The sequence below is a fragment of the Choloepus didactylus genome, chromosome 13 (genome assembly GCF_015220235.1).
Source record: "Choloepus didactylus isolate mChoDid1 chromosome 13, mChoDid1.pri, whole genome shotgun sequence".
In the NCBI taxonomy this organism is placed as follows: domain Eukaryota; kingdom Metazoa; phylum Chordata; class Mammalia; order Pilosa; family Megalonychidae; genus Choloepus; species Choloepus didactylus.
Window position 1 is genome coordinate 81,712,897 of NC_051319.1, and position 23,338 is coordinate 81,736,234.

The 23,338-nt window shown below is 37.5% G+C and overlaps 1 protein-coding gene across 1 annotated transcript in view; it reads left to right on the top strand.

The window, feature by feature from the left end:
- The window catches only part of PKD2L2 (polycystin 2 like 2, transient receptor potential cation channel), a 75,528-nt gene that overhangs the window by 16,374 nt on the left and 35,816 nt on the right, over positions 1–23,338 (top strand). Inside the window, exons 6-8 of the mRNA XM_037800785.1 lie at positions 6,581–6,809; positions 8,641–8,811; positions 9,082–9,263. Coding sequence (XP_037656713.1) covers positions 6,581–6,809; positions 8,641–8,811; positions 9,082–9,263 — 582 coding nt within the window. The remainder of the gene's footprint in view (positions 1–6,580; positions 6,810–8,640; positions 8,812–9,081; positions 9,264–23,338) is intronic.

Genomic DNA, 23,338 nt, shown 5'->3' on the forward strand with positions numbered 1-23,338 from the left:
GGGAGAACTGGCTTGTGGAGAACAGGTGGCTCGTGGATGCCACCTGCTGGTTAGTTAGAGAAAGTGTACTCCACGAAGCTGTAGATCTGATAAATTAGAGATAAGGACTTCAATTGGTCTACAAATCCTAAAAGAACCCTATCAAGTTCAGCAAATGCCACGAGGCCAAAAACAACAGAAAATTATAAAGCATATGAAAAAACCAGACGATATGGATAACCCAAGCCCAAGCACCCAAATCAAAAGACCAGAAGAGACACAGCACCTAGAGCAGCTACTCAAAGAACTAAAGATGAACAATGAGACCATAGTACCGGATATGAAGGAAATCAAGAAGACCCTAGAAGAGCATAAAGAAGACATTGCAAGACTAAATAAAAAAATGGATGATCTTATGGAAATTAAAGAAACTGTTGACCAAATTAAAAAGATTCTGGACACTCATAGTACAAGACTAGAGGAAGTTGAACAACGAATCAGTGACCTCGAAGATGACAGAATGGAAAATGAAAGCATAAAAGAAAGAATGGGGAAAAAAATTGAAAAAATCGAAATGGACCTCAGGGATATGATAGATAATATGAAACGTCCGAATATAAGACTCATTGGTGTCCCAGAAGGGGAAGAAAAGGGTAAAGGTCTAGGAAGAGTATTCAAAGAAATTGTTGGGGAAAACTTCCCAAATCTTCTAAACAACATAAATACACAAATCATAAATGCTCAGCGAACTCCAAATAGAATAAATCCAAATAAACCCACTCCGAGACATATACTGATCACACTATCAAACACAGAAGAGAAGGAGCAAGTTCTGAAAGCAGCAAGAGAAAAGCAATTCACCACATACAAAGGAAACAGCATAAGACTAAGTAGTGACTACTCAGCAGCCACCATGGAGGCAAGAAGGCAGTGGCACGATATATTTAAAATTCTGAGTGAGAAAAATTTCCAGCCAGGAATACTTTATCCAGCAAAGCTCTCCTTCAAATTTGAGGGAGAGCTTAAATTTTTCACAGACAAACAAATGCTGAGAGAATTTGCTAACAAGAGACCTGCCCTACTGGAGATACTCAAGGGAGCCCTACAGACAGAGAAACAAAGAAAGGACAGAGAGACTTGGAGAAAGGTTCAGTACTAAAGAGATTCGGTATGGGTACAATAAAGGATATTAATAGACAGAGGGGAAAAATATGACAAACATAAACCAAAGGATAAGATGGCTGATTCAAGAAATGCCTTCACAGTTATAACGTTGAATGTAAATGGATTAAACTCCCCAATTAAAAGATATAGATTCGCAGAATGGATCAAAAAAAATGAACCATCAATATGTTGCATACAAGAGACTCATCTTAGACACAGGGACACAAAGAAACTGAAAGTGAAAGGATGGAAAAAAATATTTCATGCAAGCTACAGCCAAAAGAAAGCAGGTGTAGCAATATTAATCTCAGATAAAATAGACTTCAAATGCAGGGATGTTTTGAGAGACAAAGAAGGCCACTACGTACTAATAAAAGGGGCAATTCAGCAAGAAGAAATAACAATCGTAAATGTCTATGCACCCAACCAAGGTGCCACAAAATACATGAGAGAAACTGGCAAAACTAAAGGAAGCAATTGATGTTTCCACAATAATTGTGGGAGACTTCAACACATCACTCTCTCCTATAGATAGATCAACCAGACAGAAGACCAATAAGGAAATTGAAAACCTAAACAATCTGATAAATGAATTAGATTTAACAGACATATACAGGACATTACATCCCAAATCACCAGGATACACATACTTTTCTAGTGCCCATGGAACTTTCTCCAGAATAGATCATATGCTGGGACATAAAACAAGCCTCAATAAATTTAAAAAGATTGAAATTATTCAAAGCACATTCTCTGACCACAATGGAATACAATTAGAAGTCAATAAGCATCAGAGACTTAGAAAATTCACAAATACCTGGAGGTTAAACAACACACTCCTAAACAATCAGTGGGTTAAAGAAGAAATAGCAAGAGAAATTGCTAAATATATAGAGACGAATGAAAATGAGAACACAACATACCAAAACCTATGGGATGCAGCAAAAGCAGTGCTAAGGGGGAAATTTATAGCACTAAACGCATATATTAAAAAGGAAGAAAGAGCCAAAATCAAAGAACTAATGGATCAACTGAAGAAGCTAGAAAATGAACAGCAAACCAATCCTAAACCAAGTAGAAGAAAAGAAATCACAAGGATTAAAGCAGAAATAAATGACATAGAGAACAAAAAAACAATAGAGAGGATAAATATCACCAAAAGTTGGTTCTTTGAGAAGATCAACAAGATAGACAAGCCCCTCGCTAGACTGACAAAATCAAAAAGAGAGAAGTCCCATATAAACAAAATAATGAATGAAAAAGGTGACATAACTGCAGATCCTGAAGAAATTAAAAAAATTATCAGAGGATACTATGAACAACTGTATGGCAACAAACTGGATAATGTAGAGGAAATGGACAATTTCCTGGAAACATATGAACAACCTAGACTGAAGAGAGAAGAAATAGAAGACCTCAACCAACCCATCACAAGCAAAGAGATCCAATCAGTCATCAAAAATCTTCCCACAAATAAATGCCCAGGGCCAGATGGCTTCACAGGGGAATTCTACCAAACTTTCCAGAAAGAACTGACACCAATCTTACTCAAACTCTTTCAAAACATTGAAGAAAATGGAACACTACCTAACTCATTTTATGAAGCTAACATAAATCTAATACCAAAACCAGGCAAAGATGTTACAAAAAAGGAAAACTTCCGGCCAATCTCCCTAATGAATATAGATGCAAAAATCCTCAACAAAATACTTGCAAATCGAATCCAAAGACACATTAAAAAAATCATACACCATGACCAAGTGGGGTTTATTCCAGGCATGCAAGGATGGTTCAACATAAGAAAATCAATCAATGTATTACAACACATTAACAAGTCAAAAGGGAAAAATCAATTGATCATCTCAATAGATGCTGAAAAAGCATTTGACAAAATCCAACATCCCTTTTTGATAAAAACACTTCAAAAGGTAGGAATTGAAGGAAACTTCCTCAACATGAAAAGAGCATATATGAAAAACCCACAGCCAGCAAAGTACTCAATGGTGAGAGACTGAAAGCCTTCCCCCTAAGATCAGGAACAAGACAAGGATGCCCGCTGTCACCACTGTTATTCAACATTGTGCTGGAAGTGCTAGCCAGGGCAATCTGGCAAGACAAAGAAATAAAAGGCATCCAAATTGGAAAAGAAGAAGTAAAACTGTCATTGTTTGCAGATGATATGATCTTATATCTAGAAAACCCTGAGAAATCGACGATACAGCTACTAGAGCTAATAAACAAATTTAGCAAAGTAGCGGGATACAAGGTTAATGCACATAAGTCAGTAATATTTCTATATGCTAGAAATGAACAAACTGAAGAGACACTCAAGAAAAAGATACCATTTTCAATAGCAACTAAAAAAATCAAGTACCTAGGAATAAACTTAACCAAAGATGTAAAAGACCTATACAAAGAAAACTACATAACTCTACTAAAAGAAATAGAAGGGGACCTTAAAAGATGGAAAAATATTCCATGTTCATGGATAGGAAGACTAAATGTCATTAAGATGTCAATTCTACCCAAACTCATCTACAGATTCAATGCAATCCCAATCAAAATTCCAACAACCTACTTTGCAGACTTGGAAAAGCTAGTTATCAAATTTATTTGGAAAGGGAAGATGCCTCGAATTGCTAAAGACACTCTAAAAAAGAAAAACCAAGTGGGAGGACTTACACTCCTTGACTTTGAAGCTTATTATAAAGCCACAGTTGCCAAAACAGCATGGTACTGGCACAAAGATAGACATATAGATCAATGGAATCAAATTGAGAATTTGGAGACAGACCCTCAGATCTATGGCCGACTGATCTTTGATAAGGCCCCCAAAGTCACTGAACTGAGTCATAATGGTCTTTTCAACAAATGGGGCTGGGAGAGTTGGATATCCATATCCAAAAGAATGAAAGAGGACCCCTACCTCACCCCCTACACAAAAATTAACTCCAAATGGACCAAAGATCTCAATATGAAAGAAAGTACCATAAAACTCCTAGAAGATAATGTAGGAAAACATCTTCAAGACCTTGTATTAGGCGGCCACTTCCTAGACTTTACACCCAAAGCACAAGCAACAAAAGAGAAAATAGATAAATGGGAACTCCTCAAGCTTAGAAGTTTCTGCACCTCAAAGGAATTTCTCAAAAGGGTAAAGAGGCAGCCAACTCAATGGGAAAAAATTTTTGGAAACCATGTATCTGACAAAAGACTGATATCTTACATATATAAAGAAATCCTACAACTCAATGACAATAGTACAGTCGGCCCAATTATAAAATGGGCAAAAGATATGAAAAGACAGTTCTCTGAAGAGGAAATACAAATGGCCAAGAAACACATGAAAAAATGTTCAGCTTCACTAGCTATTAGAGAGATGCAAATTAAGACCACAATGAGATACCATCTAACACCGGTTAGAATGGCTGCCATTAAACAAACAGGAAACTACAAATGCTGGAGGGGATGTGGAGAAATTGGAACTCTTATTCACTGTTGGTGGGACTGTATAATGGTTCAGCCACTCTGGAAGTCAGTCTGGCAGTTCCTTAGAAAACTAGATATAGAGTTACCATTCGACCCAGCGATTGCACTTCTCGGTATATACCCGGAAGATCGGAAAGCAGTGACACGAACAGATATCTGCACGCCAATGTTCATAGCAGCATTATTCACAATTGCCAAAAGATGGAAACAACCTAAATGTCCTTCAACAGATGAGTGGATAAATAAAATGTGGTATATACACACAATGGAATACTACGCAGCAGTAAGAAGGAACGATCTCGTGAAACATATGACAACATGGATGAACCTTGAGGACATAATGCTAAGCGAAATAAGCCAGGCACAAAAAGAGAAATATTATATGCTACCACTAATGTGAACTTTGAAAAATGTAAAACAAATGGCTTATAATGTAGAATGTAGGGGAACTAGCAATAGAGAGCAATTAAGGAAGGGGGAACAATAATCCAAGAAGAACAGATAAGCTATTTAACGTTCTGGGGATGCCCAGGAATGACTATGGTCTGTTAATTTCTGATGGATATAGTAGGAGCAAGTTCACAGAAATGTTGCTATATTAGGTAACTTTCTTGGGGTAAAGTAGGAACATGTTGGAAGTTAAGCAGTTATCTTAGGTTAGTTGTCTTTTTCTTACTCCCTTGTTATGGTCTCTTTGAAATGTTCTTTTATTGTATGTTTGTTTTCTTTTTAACTTTTTTTTCATACAGTTGATTTAAAAAAGAAGGGAAAGTTAAAAAAAAAAAAAACAAAAAAAAAACAAGGAAAAAAAAAAAAGATGTAGTGCCCCCTTGAGGAGCCTGTGGAGAATGCAGGGGTATTCGCCTACCCCACCTCCATGGTTGCTAACATGACCACAGACATAGGGGACTGGTGGTTTGATGGGTTGAGCCCTCTACCACAGGTTTTACCCTTGGGAAGACGGTTGCTGCAAAGGAGAGGCTAGGCCTCCCTATGGTTGTGCCTAAGAGCCTCCTCCCGAGTGCCTCTTTGTTGCTCAGATGTGCCCCTGTCTCTCTAGCTGGGCCAACTTGAAAGGTGGAATCACTGCCCTCCCCCCTACGTGGGATCAGACACCCAGGGGAGTGAATCTCCCTGGCAGCGTGGAATATGACTCCCGGGGGGGAATGTAGACCTGGCATCGTGGGACGGAGAACATCTTCTTGACCGGAAGGGGGATGTGAAAGGAATTGAAATAAGCTTCGGTGGCAGAGAGAATCCAAAAGGAGCCGAGAGGTCACTCTGGTGGGCACTCTTATGCACAATTTAGACAACACTTTTTAGGTTCTAAAGAATTGGGGTAGCTGGTGGTGGATACCTGAAACTATCAAACTACAACCCAGAACCCATGAATCTCGAAGACAGTTGTATAAAAATGTAGCTTATGAGGGGTGACAAGGGGATTGGGAAAGCCATAAGGACCACACTCCACTTCGTCTAGTTTATGGATGGATGAGTAGAAAAATAGGGGAAGGAAACAAACAGACAAAGGTACCCAGTGTTCTTTTTTACTTCAATTGCTCTTTTTCATTCTAATTATTATTCTTGTTATTCTTGTGTGTGTGCTAATGAAGGTGTCAGGGATTGATTTGGGTGATGAATGTACAACTATGTAATGGTACTGTGAACAATCGAAAGTACGATTTGTTTTGTATGACTGCGTGGTATATGAATATATCTCAATAAAATGAAGATTAAAAAAAAAAAGTAAAGTGAAGCCTTTAAGAAATAAGTAAATCAATTACAAAATTTTAAAGTTGTACATGACCCTGAGAAAACATTTTATACAAAATAACTGATTATCATTAAAGTGCATGCCACTGCTCATTAGAAATTTCACTCACACTGAGTTAAGTAAAGAAATGCAAATGGTTGGAATGCAGTTAGTTTCACAAACTTAATTTTGCAGATTGGTGGCAGAATTTCCTGCAACTGGAGGAATAATTACTTCATGGCAGTTTTACTCTGTGAAGCTCCTCAGATATGTTAGCTACTATGATTATTTTATTGCTTCCTGTGAAATTATATTTTGTATTTTTGTTTTTGTCTTCACAATACAAGAAGCCAAGAAAATGAAAGAATTTAAATTTGCCTATTTCAAAAGTATTTGGAACTGGCTAGAATTACTACTTCTGGTGGTAAGTACATATCCATGTGTATGGTTGAAGGGGAGGGATGACATCTGACCCTTCCAGTGAGGAGGCAGAAAAGCAGTTATTTTCTATTCATCCAGGACTTATTTTAAAAGCTACAAGTAGGAATCATAAAATGAACTGTCATAGTACATCCATATGGTGTGCCTCCAAAGGAGAGAAGTCTGTCTTTTCTGATTTGGTCTTTGGGAGGACCAGCACAAACCTAGAGGAGTAAGTGATTCCGTGGGTATAATGATTTATGTTCATAGTAGGTCTTCTCAGCCCCACTCATGAATCTTTTTAGGCAAGTTCCTTTAAAATTTACTCTTCTGTGTTTAAATCTGCTTTCCGTTTGACACTGAAATTTGAAAGAATAGGCAAAGGACAAGCCTAGGCAGAATACTGAAGGGGGTGGGTAGGGGTTTGAGCAGCCAGAGGGGACAGGGGATACCAGGATAGGGGAGACAGTCCCCAAAAGAATCCCCAAAGGCTGCCATTTGTGGCCACTGGAGTGTGCTAAAAACACACAGAGAATGTAGGCAGGGCAGGCCATATGGGGAGAGCTTGGAACAGTTAATGAACAGAACATTTCTGGTTAATGCAATCTGATATTTCACCCTTACTGGCCTTTAGTTATAGTTAACCCAATATTTAAACCTGGTCTCTTTAAACCAGATTGAAAGTTTCTCATTTGAAAAGTGTGCCACCTATCTCTCTGGTATCCCCAACAATGTCATAACATAGGGCATAGCATTAAATGTGTTTAACTATCTAGGTATTTCAGGCAACAGAAGTGAAAGGAAGTATTTCATGACATGTGCCAAGCTCTGCTGATACCTAGGATACTTGTGTTGTGCAAATGTTGTAACAAACCAAAGCAGATTGAAATTGGAGGTAAACCACATTTGAAAGCAGGTTCCACACAACTATGTTCAATGCAATTTATTTGCTTGCTGAATTGCAGTTTCCAACATGACTAATGCACAATAACCAGGTCAGGGCACAAAATAAAGGTAGAGGATATCAAAGTCTTTAAATTCCATAGGCTCAAGAGCCACTAGACTGCAGAATACTTTTTAACGTGGGAATTTGAGAGGCAGATCTGACCAGCATCAGGGAAGTGGGGCACTGGTCTGACTGCAGGGTATCAGCGAGAAGGGCAGCAATCTTGCAGCATGGGCTTTGCAGCTGGGAGTAAGACTAGCAGTCACTCAGCCTCAACCTGATACTGGCCAGAAGTGCTAATAACTGTCACTAACCCAGTCCATATTATTTCTTCACACAAATGTCTGGTTATCCCTTATTACAAAAACATTTTTCTCAATTTGTTTACATGCTATTTGAGGCCAACATGTTTACAAGTTTTGGGGATTCAAGATTATTAATATTTCAGTACACAACAAATTGATTCTAAAATCTTCTAAAAGTATTATCAAAGGGTTCTAAAAGGGTTTGTTTGTTTTTTTTAACTGTAAATTTATTTTCCTATAGTGTTACATGATGGAAATATTAAACTTTAGGTATCAAGTGGTTACATGCCGCAGAAACCCTTACTAGTCAGAGTAGTAAAATCAGGATATATATTTGTGCTTTTGACTCAAAGCAACAGGCAGATAGCATATGGTAGCCAGGCAATCAATATTTTTCTACTTTTATGATAATTATGCTGCCATAAACTTCTATAAGTTGAAGTTTACTTCCTTTTATTTAAAAGCCTATGTCCTATCTCTTGCTTCCTTTCTGTTAAACTTTTGATGGGCATTTTCTTCATAGGCTGCCAAGATTTAGAGGTAGAAAGAGTCTCTAATTTAATACTTCTTATTTTCCCATTTAGTTGTGTTTTCTGGCCATTTCCTTCAACACATACTGTAATATACAGATTTTTCTCTCACTTGGACAGCTGTTGAAAAGTACTGAAACATATTCAGACTTCTATTTTCTTGCATACTGGCACATGTATTACAACAATATAATTGCAATTACCATCTTCTTTGCATGGATAAAGGTATTTATATTTTATTGTTATTGTATTACATAATGCAACAATGTAATGGCATAAGGGGAACTACAAAGTCATCAAAAAAAAAAAGTGTTTTGTCAACTATAAAGTAATTTGGCCTTGTGACTATTGGCAAATCCTCAAACATCTGCTGGCTATCACTAAGCAGCTTCTTTGATTTGAAGCAGATTTCTTCAAATTAATTTAAACTTACTCTAATTATAATTATAATCTTTGAAATTGTTTTCTATTTCAATTAACTTTGTTCTTTTTCAGATATTCAAATTCATAAGCTTTAATAAGACAATGTCTCAGCTGTCATCAACCTTGTACCGCTGTATCAAAGACATAGTAGGATTTGCCATCATGTTTTTTATAATATTCTTTGCTTATGCTCAGTTAGGATTTCTTGTTTTTGGATCACAGGTTGACGATTTCTCCACTTTTCAAAATTCCATGTAAGCTCTTAGTATAAATGTAATTATATTTTTTAGTTTATAACAAAAATAATGGAAAAGCCCATGATAAATAGTAATATAACCTTTAATAAACCTAAACTTGGCTTGATATTTTCATTGATGGCCAAATATGTCACACTCATAAAGAAGTATTTGGCACTGAAAGATCCAAAAGGATGGTTTTCATTTTTTATATTACTAGTTTGAATTAGAAAAAATAATTTTTCATTGGAAGTGAGAATTTTACCTAAGATAACAGAAATTGGCCTCCATGTTTCTGCAATATTCATTCTCTGGGAAAATGAAATCTTAAGCATCTTCTTTAGAGGGCTCCATCTTTAAAATCCTTTTACTGATAGGGACCTGATTGTCCTCTGCTGATCTGGCAATGATGTATTTTAAAAATAGTTTATATGCATAGAGCAGTCAGTAGCAAGCAACAAACGTACAGAACTGATTGGGTAAAATTCTTAAAAAGTACTGAGGCTTTTCTTTAAAAATGAAACATTTTCATAAATTTACTCTCCTTTTTGGGTAGGTAAAACAAGTTCTAGCTGTATAAGAAAATTATGAATAGTCTAAATCATCAATCCTCAAAATATGTTCTGTGGAATTCTAGCCCAAGATTGTCTGGAAAAAATGCTTTATATTTAAATAATTTGGGAAACTGCATCACATTCTTGTCAGTTTGCATGCATATTAACACATAGCTCTGATAAGTCCTGTAATAATTATACTGTTCAAGTTTAGTTAAGAATACCACAATCTCAGTCATCCATGACACTTTTACTTGATTTTTGGAAACTCTGACATAAGTAAGTGTCTTCAGTTGCCCTTCTTTTTTTCCATCCACATGTAAATAATTGAGGTGCCAATCATGTAAAAATTTAGAACATTTTTCTGAAATAACTCTTTACTAACATCATCGGTGGAAAGAAGAGTGGACTAGGCACCACAAGGATATAATTCTAGTTTTAGTTCTACCACTAGCTGCTTGACTTTTATAGACCTTAATTTCCTTATCTGTAAAATGTAGACGATAGATTAAATGACCCCAAAAGCCCCTTCCTAACTTCAAATGATCTATAATTTAGGAAGTCTAATTAGCTTATCCTGAGTGAATAATAGTTGCAGTTCCAATAATTTCTTGGTCCTTTCCTGGGATCTTTTTTTGAATCTGCAGGTTTTATTAAGATATATTCACATACCATATATTCCATCTAAAGAAGCTAGTTGTGCAATCATCCTCACACTAAATTTTAGAACATTTTTATTGCTCTAGAAAGAAAAATATCAGATAGTTGCAAAAAAAGAAAAACGAAAACACCCAATATCCCTTATCTCCTCTCCTCCCATTATTGACCTCTAGTATTGATGTGGTACAATGTTACGATTGATGAAAGAGTATTAAGGTACTGTTAACTATAGTCCGTAGCTTGCAATAGGTCATTCCCCCCCCCCCATATACCACACTATTAACGCCTTCTACTAGTGTCATACATTTATACTAGTTCATGCAAGAACTTATCTATATTTGTAGTGTTAATCAGTGACATATGTGACTCTAAACAATCCCTTTCAACCAAATTCACCTACAACACAGCACTATTACTTATAATCCCAGTAACAAGCTACCCTCATCTCCATCCATTCCCAATCATTTAAGTTCAAACTTATTAAAAATTCTGTGCATTTTAAGTAAACTCTCCCCCTTCTCTTGCTCGTCTACCTCTAAGTATCCTATTGCTATACTTTAAGACTCTGAGTTTATATATTCTACTTAGTTCATATTAGTTAAATCTGTCCTTTTGTGTCTGACTTATTTCACTCAGCATTATGTCCTCAAGGTTCATCCATGTTGTCACATGTTTCAGGAACTCATTCCTTCTTGCTGCTGCATAATATTCTATCGTATGTATATACCACATTTTGTTTATCCACTCATCTGTTGATGGACACTTAGATATCTTTTGGCAATTGTGAATAATGCCACTATGAACATCATTGTGCAAATGTATGCTCACGTCTCTGCTTTCAAGTCTTCTGGGGATATAAGAAGTAGTGGAATTGCTGGGTAATAGGGTAACTCAATATTTAGTTTTCTGAAGAACTGCCAAACTATCTTCCACAGCGGCTATACCATTTTACATTCCCACCAGCAGTGAATAAGTGTCACTATTCCTCCACATCCTCTCCAGCACTTCTAGTTTCCTGTTTAATAGCAGCCATCCTTATATGTGTGAGATGATATCTCATTGTAGTTTTAATTTGCATTTCCCTAATAGCTAATGAAGATTGTGGGAATTCTGTAGATAAAATATTGTAAACTAGAATGTCTCGCTTTGCTATGCTATGTTCTTGCACGTAGTACATTCCACTCCCACAGCCAGGCTTATCTGTTGTCTGCTTGCCTGTTGATCTTTGTGTTATTAAGGGCAAAACGTCCTGCCTCCCCTCCTGCCTCCCTAAACAGCCTTGAGTGCCAGCACGTCTCCCTACCCCCAAAATCTCAATAAAAACTGAAATGAGAACTGCTTGGGAGGACACTCTCCCTTGAGTTCTAACTCTCGCCTCTTTTGACTTTTGTCTCCAGTAATTCATTGCGTCACCGTGGTTACTGCTGAACAGAAAACCACAATTGGTGCCCCGTGTGAGGCGCGCCATCAGGATTTCCAGGTGAAGCAATCACGTGTAGGAGGAGAGAATTTCATCCAGACTACAATTTTTCATCCCTAAAGTAAGGAACAGCGGCACCCGCTTGGGATAGCTGCCAACGTGCTTAGTTTCAGTGAGAGTTTTTCTTTCATCGTGGGCTCAGGACTTACAAAGGAACAATCTCTATATGTTAAAACCTTACAACAGCTTTTAAAGGTGGCTAACTGCCCTATAAAGGAAACTCAATTACTTAATCTGCTTCAAACTATTCAAGCTTATTGTACTTGGTTTCCCAACCAAGGCACTTTAGATTTGGAATTTTGGAAACTGGTCAGCTACATCCTTAAGAAAAAACATGAATTAGGAAGCAAAATATTGGTCTCAACCTTAATGAACTGGGGGCTAGTTCATACCACCCAATGTCCCCTTTAATCGTCCATTCAGCCCAGGGCTCCCCCTGAGGAGTCTGGGGAAAAAAAAAAAAAAAAAAAAAAAGGATGTAATTAAAAAAGAGGAAGATTGGCCGCCTCCACCTCCTCCACCTTTGCAGGACGAGCAACATAAAAAACCAATTGCTATTCCTAACAATTCTTGGAGTCCTGTAATGGAACAATGTAACACCTATACAGTCCATTAATCCCTGCCAAAAGATTGTGTATTGCTGTTTCAGAATGCATTAACTAAAGTGTTTTGAATGTTTGGCATTGTTCTAACAAGTTTCATTTTGCTGGTAACAGCATGTTGTATAAAAAGTATAAAGAATGTTTTTCTAATTGAAAAGAAAAAGAAAATAGCTTTGTCCTAAATAACTAATTGTTTAAGAATGTGGGATAAAGCCTTAATGAATACAGAAAGTTGCAGAAGGTTTGTGAAGGGGAAATTTATTTCTGTAGTCAAAGTTAAAAAAGAGATACAGAAAGTTGTAAAAAGTTTGTGGAAACAATTATTTCTATGATCAAAATTAAAAATGGTAAAAACTAGTGATAAGTGCTTAACAATAGAACCTCACAACTTAAAGAAAAAAATTGGTTTTGTAAAACAAAATAGCATTAAATATTCTAACCACCACCTAAAACAGTAATTAGTATTCAATGTTGTATGTATGTGCCTAATAGTTCACAAAATATACTCTTGCTGTTTTACTATCAACCCAGTCACTCTCTTCCTGCTTCTCCTATCCTATTTCTCATCATAATAATTGTATGATGTAAAATGTTTGCTTAAAAACAGTTTCCAAAATCATTTTGGTAACTTTTAATATGACATATTTTTTAAAAATGTGCTTTTATTAAAAGTTTCCTTAGATTATTAAGGTATTATTTCTTAGTAAGAGGTTATAAAAATGTTTTCCTGAATAATCAATGTAAAAGGCAAAAAATCTGTTTTCTCAAAATAACTTCTTGAACTTCATGTTAACGTTACCATGTCCTTGGTGTTTTAAAAATATTGTCTTCTCACTTTTAAAAGAGCTAAGTCTTTTCCATTACTTTAGTTAAAAAAAAATACTGTTTCAAACCTAACAATTTTTAACATTTTGCTTTCTCAAGGTCAAGCCCTAAAGAATATCTCTTTATTCCCAACAGTTACAAAGAATTTGTTCTTTCACCTTGAAAAAAAAAAAAATGAAGTGCTAAAAATAATTAAATTCATGTAATATAAGTTGCAAAAAAAATGTTTAAACAATGTTATAAAAATTAGAAACTTCTAACCTTTTGGTTACTAATGTGCATAACATCAAACAACATAGTACTGCTAGTTATAATTTTAATTATTTTTAAAGTGTTATCTGTCACAAAAGCAGCCAAATTTCCTTGTAAGTTACATTATTTTACTCTAATACTTTTCTAAAAGTGCTTGCAATTAGCTACACTCAGAGCTTCATCTTCAACAACAACAAAAAAAGACTTTTTAGAAGCAAGATAACTCTGCCATGCTTTATCAGCAATAGTAGTCAGAAAATGATCTGAATTCTGCCATCAAAGTTTCTTAAAAACAGAACTGTCAATAATCAACACCGTGTCCCAAATATGAAGAACTGAAGACTCATCGCCTTTGCTGCCACATCATCTGCTACAAACCCTTCTAATTGCAATATAAAATTTTTAAATAAAAAAGGGGGGATATGTGGGAATTCTGTAGATAAAATATTGTAAACTAGAATGTCTCGCTTTGCTATGCTATGTTCTTGCACGTAGTACATTCCACTCCCACAGCCAGGCTTATCTGTTGTCTACTTGCCTGTTGATCTTTGTGTTATTAAGGGCAAAATGTCCTGCCTCCCCTCCTGCCTCCCTAAACAGCCTTGAGTGCCAGCACGTCTCCCTACCCCAAAAATCTCAATAAAAACTGAAATGAGAACTGCTTGGGAGGACACTCTCCCTTGAGTCATTCTTACTCTCGCCTCTTTTGACTTTTGTCTCCAGTAATTCATTGTGTCACCGTGGTTACTGCTGGACAGAAAACCACAGAAGATGAACATCTTTTCATGTACTTTTTAGCCATTTGTATTTCCTCTTTGGAGAAATGTCTGTTCATTTCTTTTGCCCATTTTATAATTGGGTTGTTTGTCCTTTTATTGTTAAGTTGTAGGATTTCTTTATATATACCGGATATCAAACCCTTATCAGATAAATGGTTACCAAATATTCACTCCCACTGAGTTGGCTGCCTTTTCACCCTTTTGACAAAGTCCTTTGAAGCACAGAAGTGTTCAGCCTTGAGGAGTTCTCATTTATTTTTTTTTTCTTTCATTGCTTGTGTTTTGGGTGTAAGGTCTAAGAAGCTACTTCTATTCACTAGGTCTTGAAGATTCACTAGGTCTTGAAGATTCTCTCTATATTTTCTTCTAGGACTTTTATGGTACTGGCTCTTGTATTTAGGTCTTTGATCCATTTTGAGTTCATTTTTCTATAGGGTGTGAGGTAGGGGTCCTCATTCATTTCTTTGGATATGGATATCCAGTTGTCCCAGCCAGATTTATTGAAGAAACTATTCTGTGGATTTGGGGGCCTTGTCAAAAATCAATTGACCTTAGATCTGAGGATCTATTTTTGAACTCTCAATAAAATTCCATTGAACAATATTGGTATATTTGTGTCAGTACCATGCTGTTTTGACCACTGTAGCTTTATAATAAGCTTTAAAGTCAGGAAGTGTAAGTCCTCCCACTTTGTTCTTCCCTTTCAGGATGTTTTCAGCTATTTGAGGCCCCTTTCCCTTCCAAATACATTTGATAACTATCTTTTCCAATTCTATAAATGAGGTTGTTGGAATTTTGATTGGTATCATGTTGAATCTTAATGACATTTAGCCTTCCTATCCACGAACACAGAATATCTTTCCACCTAATTAGGTCTTCTCTGATTTCTTTTAGCAATGCTTTGTAGTTTTCTCTGTACAGGCTCTTTACTTCTTGGTTAAGTTTATTCCTAGACGATTCTTTTAGTTGCTAGTGTGAATGGAATTTTTTTCTTAATTGCCTCCTCAGCTCATTACTAGTGTATAGAAGCACTCTGATTTTTGCACATTAATCTTGTATCCTGCCACTTTGCTGATTTTATTTATTAGCTCTAGTAGCTTTGTCATAGATTTCTCAGGATTTTCCAAATACACAATCATGTCATCTGCAAATAATGAGACTTTTACTTCTTCCTTTCCAACTTGGATGCCTTTTATTTCTTTTTATTGACTAATTGCTCTAGCTAGAACTTCTAGCACAGTGTTGAATAACAGTGGTGACAGTGGGCATTCTTGTCTCATTCCCAATCTTAGGGGGAAGGCTTTCAGTCTCTCACCATTGAGTACTATGCTGGCTGTGAGTTTTTCATATATGCCCTTTATCAAATTGAGGAAGTTCCCTTCAATTTCTAACTTTTAAATTTTTTTATCAAGAAGGAATGCTGAATTTTGTAGAATGCCTTTTCAGCATCTATAGAGATGATCATGTGATTTTTCCGTTTCGATTTGTTAATGTATTACATTAATTGATTTTCTTGTGTTGAACCACCCTTGCATGCCTGGAATAAACCCCATTTGGTTGTGGTGCATAATTCTTTTAAAGTGCCATTGGATTCTATTTGCAAGTATTTTGTTGAAAATTTTTGGATTTATATTCATTAGTGAGATCAGCTTATAGCTTTCCTTTCTTGTAGTATCTTTTTTGGGTTTTGGTATTAGAGTGATGTTAGCTTCATAGAATAAGGTAGTGTTCTTTTTACTTCAATTTTTTGGAAGACTTTGGGCAGGAATGCTATTAGTTCTTCTTGGAATGTTTGATAAAGTTCCCCCATGAAGCCAAAGCCATTTGGCCCTGGGGTTTTCTTTGTAGGGAGGTTTGTTTTTGTTTTTGTTTTTAAATTCAGTTTTATTGAGATATATTCACATACCATACAATCATCCATGGTGTACAATCAACTGTTCATAGTACAATCATATAGCTGTGCATTCATCACCCCAATCTATTTTTGAAGATTTTCCTTACACCAGAAAGAATCAGAATAAGAATAAAAAATAAAAATAAAAAAGAACACCCAAATCACCCCCCCACCCCCACCATAGGGAGGTTTTTTGATACCTGACTGGATCTCTTTACTTGTGATTGGTTTGCTATTTCTTCATGAGTCAGTATAGGTTGTTTGTGTGTATCTAAGCAGTTGTCCATTTTATCTAAGTTGTCTAGTTTGTTGGCATATAGTTATTCATAATATCCTCTTATGGTATTCTGTTGTTTCTTCAGAGTCCATGGTAATGACCCCCCCCCCATTTCTGATTTTATTTATTTGCCTCTTCCCTGTGTTTGACTTTGTCAGTCTAGCAAAGGGTCTGTCGATCTTGTTGATCTTCTCAAAGAACCAACTTTTGGTTTTATTGATACTCTTTTTGTTTTTTGTTCTCCAATTCATTTATTTCTACTTTAATCTTTGTTATTTCTTTTATTCTACTTGCTTTAGGATCAGTTTGCTGCTATTTCTCTAGTTTCTCCAGTTGCTCAGTTAAGACTTTAGTTTTAGCTCTTTCTTCCTTTTTAATGTAGGCATTTGGAGTTATTTCCATCTCAGCACCACCCTTCCTGCATTCCATAGGTTTTGATATGTTGTATTCTAGTTCTCATTCTTCTCCAGATATTTACTGATTTCTCTTGCAATTTCTTCTTTGACCCACTGATTGTTTAAGAGTATGTTGTTTAACCTCCATATATTTGTGAAATTTCTGGTTCTTTAGTGGTTATTGATTTCCAGCTTCATTCCATTATGATCAGAAAAAGTACTTTGAATAATTTCAATCATTTTTAAATTATTAAGTCCTCTTTTATGTCCTAACATATGATCCATCCTGGAGATTTCCATGAGCACTAGAGAAGAATATATATCCTGGTGTTTTGGGGTGCAACAATCTATATATGTCTGTTACTTCTAATTCATTTATCATATTATTTAGGTTCTCTATTTCTTTATTGATCCTCTGTCTAGTTGTTCTATCTATTGAAAAGAGTGGTGTGTTGAAGTCTCCCACTATTTTTGTAGAAACATCTATTGCTCCTTTCAGTTTTGCCAGTGTTTGCCTCATGTACTTTGGAGCACCCTGATTGGGTGCATAAACATTTATGATTGTTATTTCTTCTTGGTGAATTACCCCTTTTATTAATATATAGTGTCCTTTATTGTCTCTTATGACAACTTTCCATTTAAAGTCTATTTTCTCTGATATTAGTATAGCTACTCCAGCTTTCTTTGGGTTACTACTTGCGTGGAATATCTTTTTCCATCCTTTCACTTTCACCCTCTTTCAATCTTTAGGCCTAAAATGAGTCTCTTGAAAACAGCATATAGATGGATCATATTTTTTAATCCATTCTGCCAATCTATGACTTTTGATTGGGGAGTTTAATCAATTAATATTCAGAGTTATTACTCTAAAGGCAGTTCTTCATTCAACTGTCTTATCCTTTGGTTTTTATTTGTCAGATCTATTTTTTTCCTCTGTCTCTTTTTATCCTTTAAATTACTCTTACTAATACTCTTCATTTCTAAACTCTCCTCCAGACCTCTCTCTCCTTTTTTTTCAGCCAACAGAACTCCCTTTAGTATTTCTTGCAGGGCAGTTCTCTTGTTAACAAATTCTCTCAGCTTTTGCTTATCTGTGAAAATTTTAAATGCTTCCTCACTGTTGAAGGACAGCTTTGCTGGATAAAGAATTCTTGGCTGGTAGTTTTTCTCTTTCAGAATCTTAAGTATGTCATACCACTGTCTTCTCACTTCCATGGTGCCCAATGAGTAGTCAGCACTTAGTTTCATGAGGTTTCCCTTATATGTGATGATTTGCATTTCTTTTGCTACTTTCAGTACTCTCTTCTCTTCAGCATTTGATAATCTGATCAGTATATGTCTTGGTGTGTGTCTATTTGGATTTATTCTATTTGGAGTTCACTGAGTTTCTTTGATTTGCATATTTATGTCTTTTATAAGGGTTGGAAAGTTTTCCCCACTTATCTCCTCAAATAATCTTCCTAGCCCTTTACTCTTCTTTTCTCCCTTTGGGACACCAATGATTCTTATATTTGTGGACTTTGTGTTGCCAATCATTTCCCTGAGACCCAATTCAAATTTTTCCATCTTTTTCATCATTTGTTCTTTTGTGCATTCAAAATCAGTTGTCTAACCTCTGGTTTACTTATTCTTTCTTCTGTTTCTTCATATCTGTTGTTGTTATGTCTCCAGTATATTTTTAACTTGATCTATCTTTCATTTCTGTAAGATCTGCTATTTTTCTATTTATTCTTTCAAATACTTCTTTATGCTTTTCTAGCATCTTCCTGATCTCCTTTACCTCTTTAGCCATCTCATTTAAGTTGTTTAGGAGATTTGTTTGAACATCTTTGATCAGTTATTCCAAATTCTGTGTGTCCTCTGGCCTTTTAATTTGATTATTTGGCTTGGCCATTTCTTCTTGCTTCTTCATGTGTTTTGTGATTTTTTGCTGGTTTCTTTGCATTTGATTATCTTGATAAGGTCATTTTGAAAGTTGATTTCCCTCATGCAAGATTTTATACTTGCTTGGGTTTGCACTGAAGGTCTCCTTTGGCACTTTGTTTGTCAACAATTCCTAGCCAAACCAAGGCCAGGGCCTAACACAGGGTGTGCATCTCTCTTCAGAAGTCCATCAGAGTCTGGGAAGAAAAGCAGTTTGCCAGACTGCACTTTTCCAGCCTTCCCAACAGATGGCATTCTTGGGCCACCTGTTCCCCACAACCCTGCCTCTCCCCAGCTGTGGCAGCTGAGCAGTGACCCAACCAGGCAACAATCCAGTCAGTGCTGCAGTTCTCCATGTGTGCTGGAAGGCACCAACTCCAGGGGTGGGAGGTGGGCACTGCACACCTCTGCTGAGATCCCACTTGTGGGCACAATGGGTCTTGTGATTCCCAGACTCCTGTGTGGAAAGACCTCGGGCTGTAGGACTGAGATGTTCACTGCTTTTCGCTGGCCAGCAAGACCTAGGCTGGTGCACTCCCATGGGCCAAAAGGGTGGAAGAAGGGCACCTGGCATTGCAATGAAGCTCCCTCGCCCCCACCTCTCCACTCTTGTACGCAGTGAGTGTCCTGGGCCTCCGTAGAGAAAGGATCAAGACCGCGGGACCCAAAGTGTCTCTCTCACTGGCCAGTTGTCAGACCAGCACTGTTCTGCATCCCCAGTCTCCCCCCAAACCAGGTGTCCACAGAAGCCTGCCTCAGGGATAGGGGTAGGCACTGGGCACCAAAGCAGGATCTCTGTGTGTGTAAAATGTGTCTGCTGGAGTTGGGTTTCAGACTGGAAGGGGATGGCCACTTCCCATCAGAGCCCCTGGACCCTGTGTCCTTTCTGCGTCGCCACCCTGTGAACCCGAGTCCTCCGAGGTCAGGATCCTGCACGTGGAAGCTACGTTCTTAGTTCCCTCAGTGAGCAGAAGTGCCCACATCATAGCCAGCAGCATTCTCGGGGAGGAGCTAAGATGGCAGCATTGAGAGGAGTGGAAGACTGTTAGTCCCCCCTGGAACAATTCATAAATGACCAAAAAACTAGTAAATAACCTGGAATAACTGTGGGGAGACAAACATGACTGTCCACTCATCATCCACCAACCTGAATTGGGAGGAATGCCCAAGATCACAGCATAAAATCTGTAAGTAAAACTGCAGACTCGCATGGAGAGCCGAGAGCCGAGAGCCCCTCCCTCACAGAAGCCTCGTGGTGCTAGAGAGCAGCACTCTCCAAACAAGCAAGTGGACCTCAGCCCAGCCCCAATTGGAGTTTTAATATTAACTGCTCAATACAGACAGCAAATCCCCAACAAGCAGACAGAGGCTTTTGGTGACAACTGACCTTGGGAGAGTCGGGGGACATATCTGTCTCAGGACAGGAGCCCAGAGAATCGGGTGCTATCTCTGGCTGACAGGTGAACCTGGGAGCTTTCTGTCCCTTTCTCTCTCTGTGGAGAAAACCTCAGCCATTTTCAGCCCACAGCGCTTTGCAGTAAAGAAAGCCTCAGCCATTTTAAAATCAAAACACTTTGATCAGCAGAGTCAGAGAAACAAAGAACTTATTGATATGCAGATGACCTCTCTGGAGGGGGCATAGCTTTCCAAGAGGAAAGAGAGGGGCCCAGCTCTACTGCCTGCCTTACCGGGACCAGACCCCAAAGCCTGGGGGAAGAGAACCACAGGCCACACCCTCTTACACCAGCCAGTGACAGGCTGAAAGGAGCACCTGCCAGGCAGAAAATCACAGGTGTGTCAATCCTCTAAGAAAAACCATCAGGGAAACCAGATACTGAATATTTCCTCCTTCTGTGACCTGAGCCTGCTCTTGTTTGGGAAAACCTGATTGGGATGGCCTAGGAGGTCAGATGCCTAGACAACAGAAAATTACAACCTACACTAAGAAAACTGAAGTTATGGCCCAGTCAAAGGAACAAATGTACACTTCAACTGAGATACAGGAATTTAAACAACTAATGCTAAATCAATTCAAAAAGTTTAGAGAAGATTTAGCAAAAGAGATAGAGGCTTAAAGAAAACACTGGGCATACATAACGCAGAAATTGAAAGTTCAAAAAAACAACTAGTAGAATCTATGGAAATGAAGGGCACAACACAAGAGATGAAAGACACAATGGAAACATACAACAGCAGATCTCAAGAGGCAGAAGAAAGCACTCAGGAACTGGAGACCAAAACACCTGAAAGCCTACACGCAAAGGAGCAGATAGAGAAAAGAATGAAAAAATATGAGCAACATCTCCGGGAACTTAAGGATGAAACAAAGTACAAGAGTGTACATATCATTGGTGTCCCAAAAGGAGAAAAGAAGGGAAAATGGGCAGAAGCAATAATATAGGAAATAATCAAAGAAAATTTCCCATCTCTTATGAAAGACATAAAATTACAGATCCAAGAAGTGCAGTGTACTCCAAACAGAATAGATCTGAATAGGCCTATGCCAAGACACTTAATAATCAGATTATCAAATGTCAAAAACAAAGAGAGAATCCTGAAAGCAGCAAGAGAAAAGCGATCCATCACATACAAAGGAAGCTTAATAAGACTATGTGTGGTTCTCTCAGCAGAAACCATGGAGGCAAGAAGGAAGTGGCCTGATATACTTAAAATACTGAAAGAGAAATACTGCCAACTAAGAATCCTATATCCAGCAAAGCTGTCCTTCAAATATGAGGGAGAGCTCAAAAGATTTTCTGACAATGAGAGACTTTGTGAACAAGACACCCGACCTATAGGAAATACTAAAGGGAGTACTACAGAGTGATAGGAGAAGACAGGAGTGTGTGGTTTGGAACACAATTTTGGGAGATGGTAGCACAGCAATGTAAGTACACTGAACAAAGATAGTTATGCATCAGTTGAGAGAGGAAGGTTGGGAGCATGTGAGACACCGAAAGAAAGGAGAAAAGATAAAGACTGGGACTGTGTAACTTGGTGAAATCTAGTGTTCAACAATTGTGATAAAATGTACAAATATGTTCTTTTATGAGGGAGAACAAGCAAATGTCAACCTTGCAAGGTGTTAAAAATGGGGAGGCATTGGGAGGGGTGCAATCAATGTAAACCAGAGACTGTAACTAACAGAATCATCGTATTATGCTTCCTTTAATGTAATAAAGGTGATATACCAAGGTAAATGCAGATAAGAGTGGGGGATAGGGGAGGCATGTTAGACACTTGACATCGGTGGTGTTGTCTGACTCTTTACTTTGATTTAAGGTTATTTTTCCTTTTGCTGCTTCCTAGCTGTAATTTTTTTTCCTCTTTCTTTTGCCTCTCTACCTTCTTTGACTCTCCCTCCTGCCTTGTGGAGGAAATGTAGATGCCCTTATATATATAGTGGTGAAGGTGGGGAACACATAAATATATGACCATACAGAGAACCACTGATTGTTTACTTAGGATGGAATTTATGGTGTGTGAAAAAAACCATCTTTAAAAAAAAAATGGGTTGATGACAAAACCTTGAGGGCAATATACTGAGTGAAATAAGCCAGACACATAAGGACAAATATTGCAGGGTCTCATTGATAGGAACCAGTTATAATATGTAAACTCCTAGACATGAAATATAAGGTACCAAGACATAGGACGAGGCTTCAGAATGGGGAGCAGTTGCTTAGTATGAGAAGAATGTTCAACTAGGATGAACTTAAATGTTTGGAAATGAACAGAGGTGTTGGTAGCAAGATGTGAGAATAACTAACAGTGCTGAATGGTGCATGAATGAGGTGGAAAGGGGAAGCTCAGAGTCATATATGTCACCAGAAGGAAAGCTGGAGGTCAAAAGATGGGAATGTATAAAACTAAATCCCATGGTGGGCAATGTTCGTGATTAACTGTACAAATATTAGAAATCTCTTCCATGAACCAGAACAAATGTATGACAATACAATTAGAAGTTAATAATAGAGGGGCATATAGGGAAGAAATATATACCTATTGCAAACTATATACTACAGTTAGTAGTATCTCAACGTTCTTTCATAAACAGTAACAAATGTACTATACCAACACTACGAGTCAACAATGGAGGGGGGTTGGTTAGGGATAGGGGAGGATTAGAGTTGCCGTTTCTTTTTTTCTTTTTTCATCTTTCACTTTATTTCTTGTCTGGAGTAATGAAAAGATTCTAACGACTGAACAAAAATTAAGTGTGGTGAATGGATGCACAGCTGTATGAGGGTACCAGGAGCAACCAATTGTACACTTTGGAACTTTGGATAATTGTATGGTATCTGAACAAACCCCCCAAAAATTAAAAAGGAAAAAAAAAAAATGTGTCTGCTGGCTTCCAGGTTCCCCTGCAGGAAGGAGAGGGTTGACTCCCGCAGCCAGCAGCTGACATCGGGGTGTGCCACTCCTCGGCCACTTGATCCAGCTGGTGCG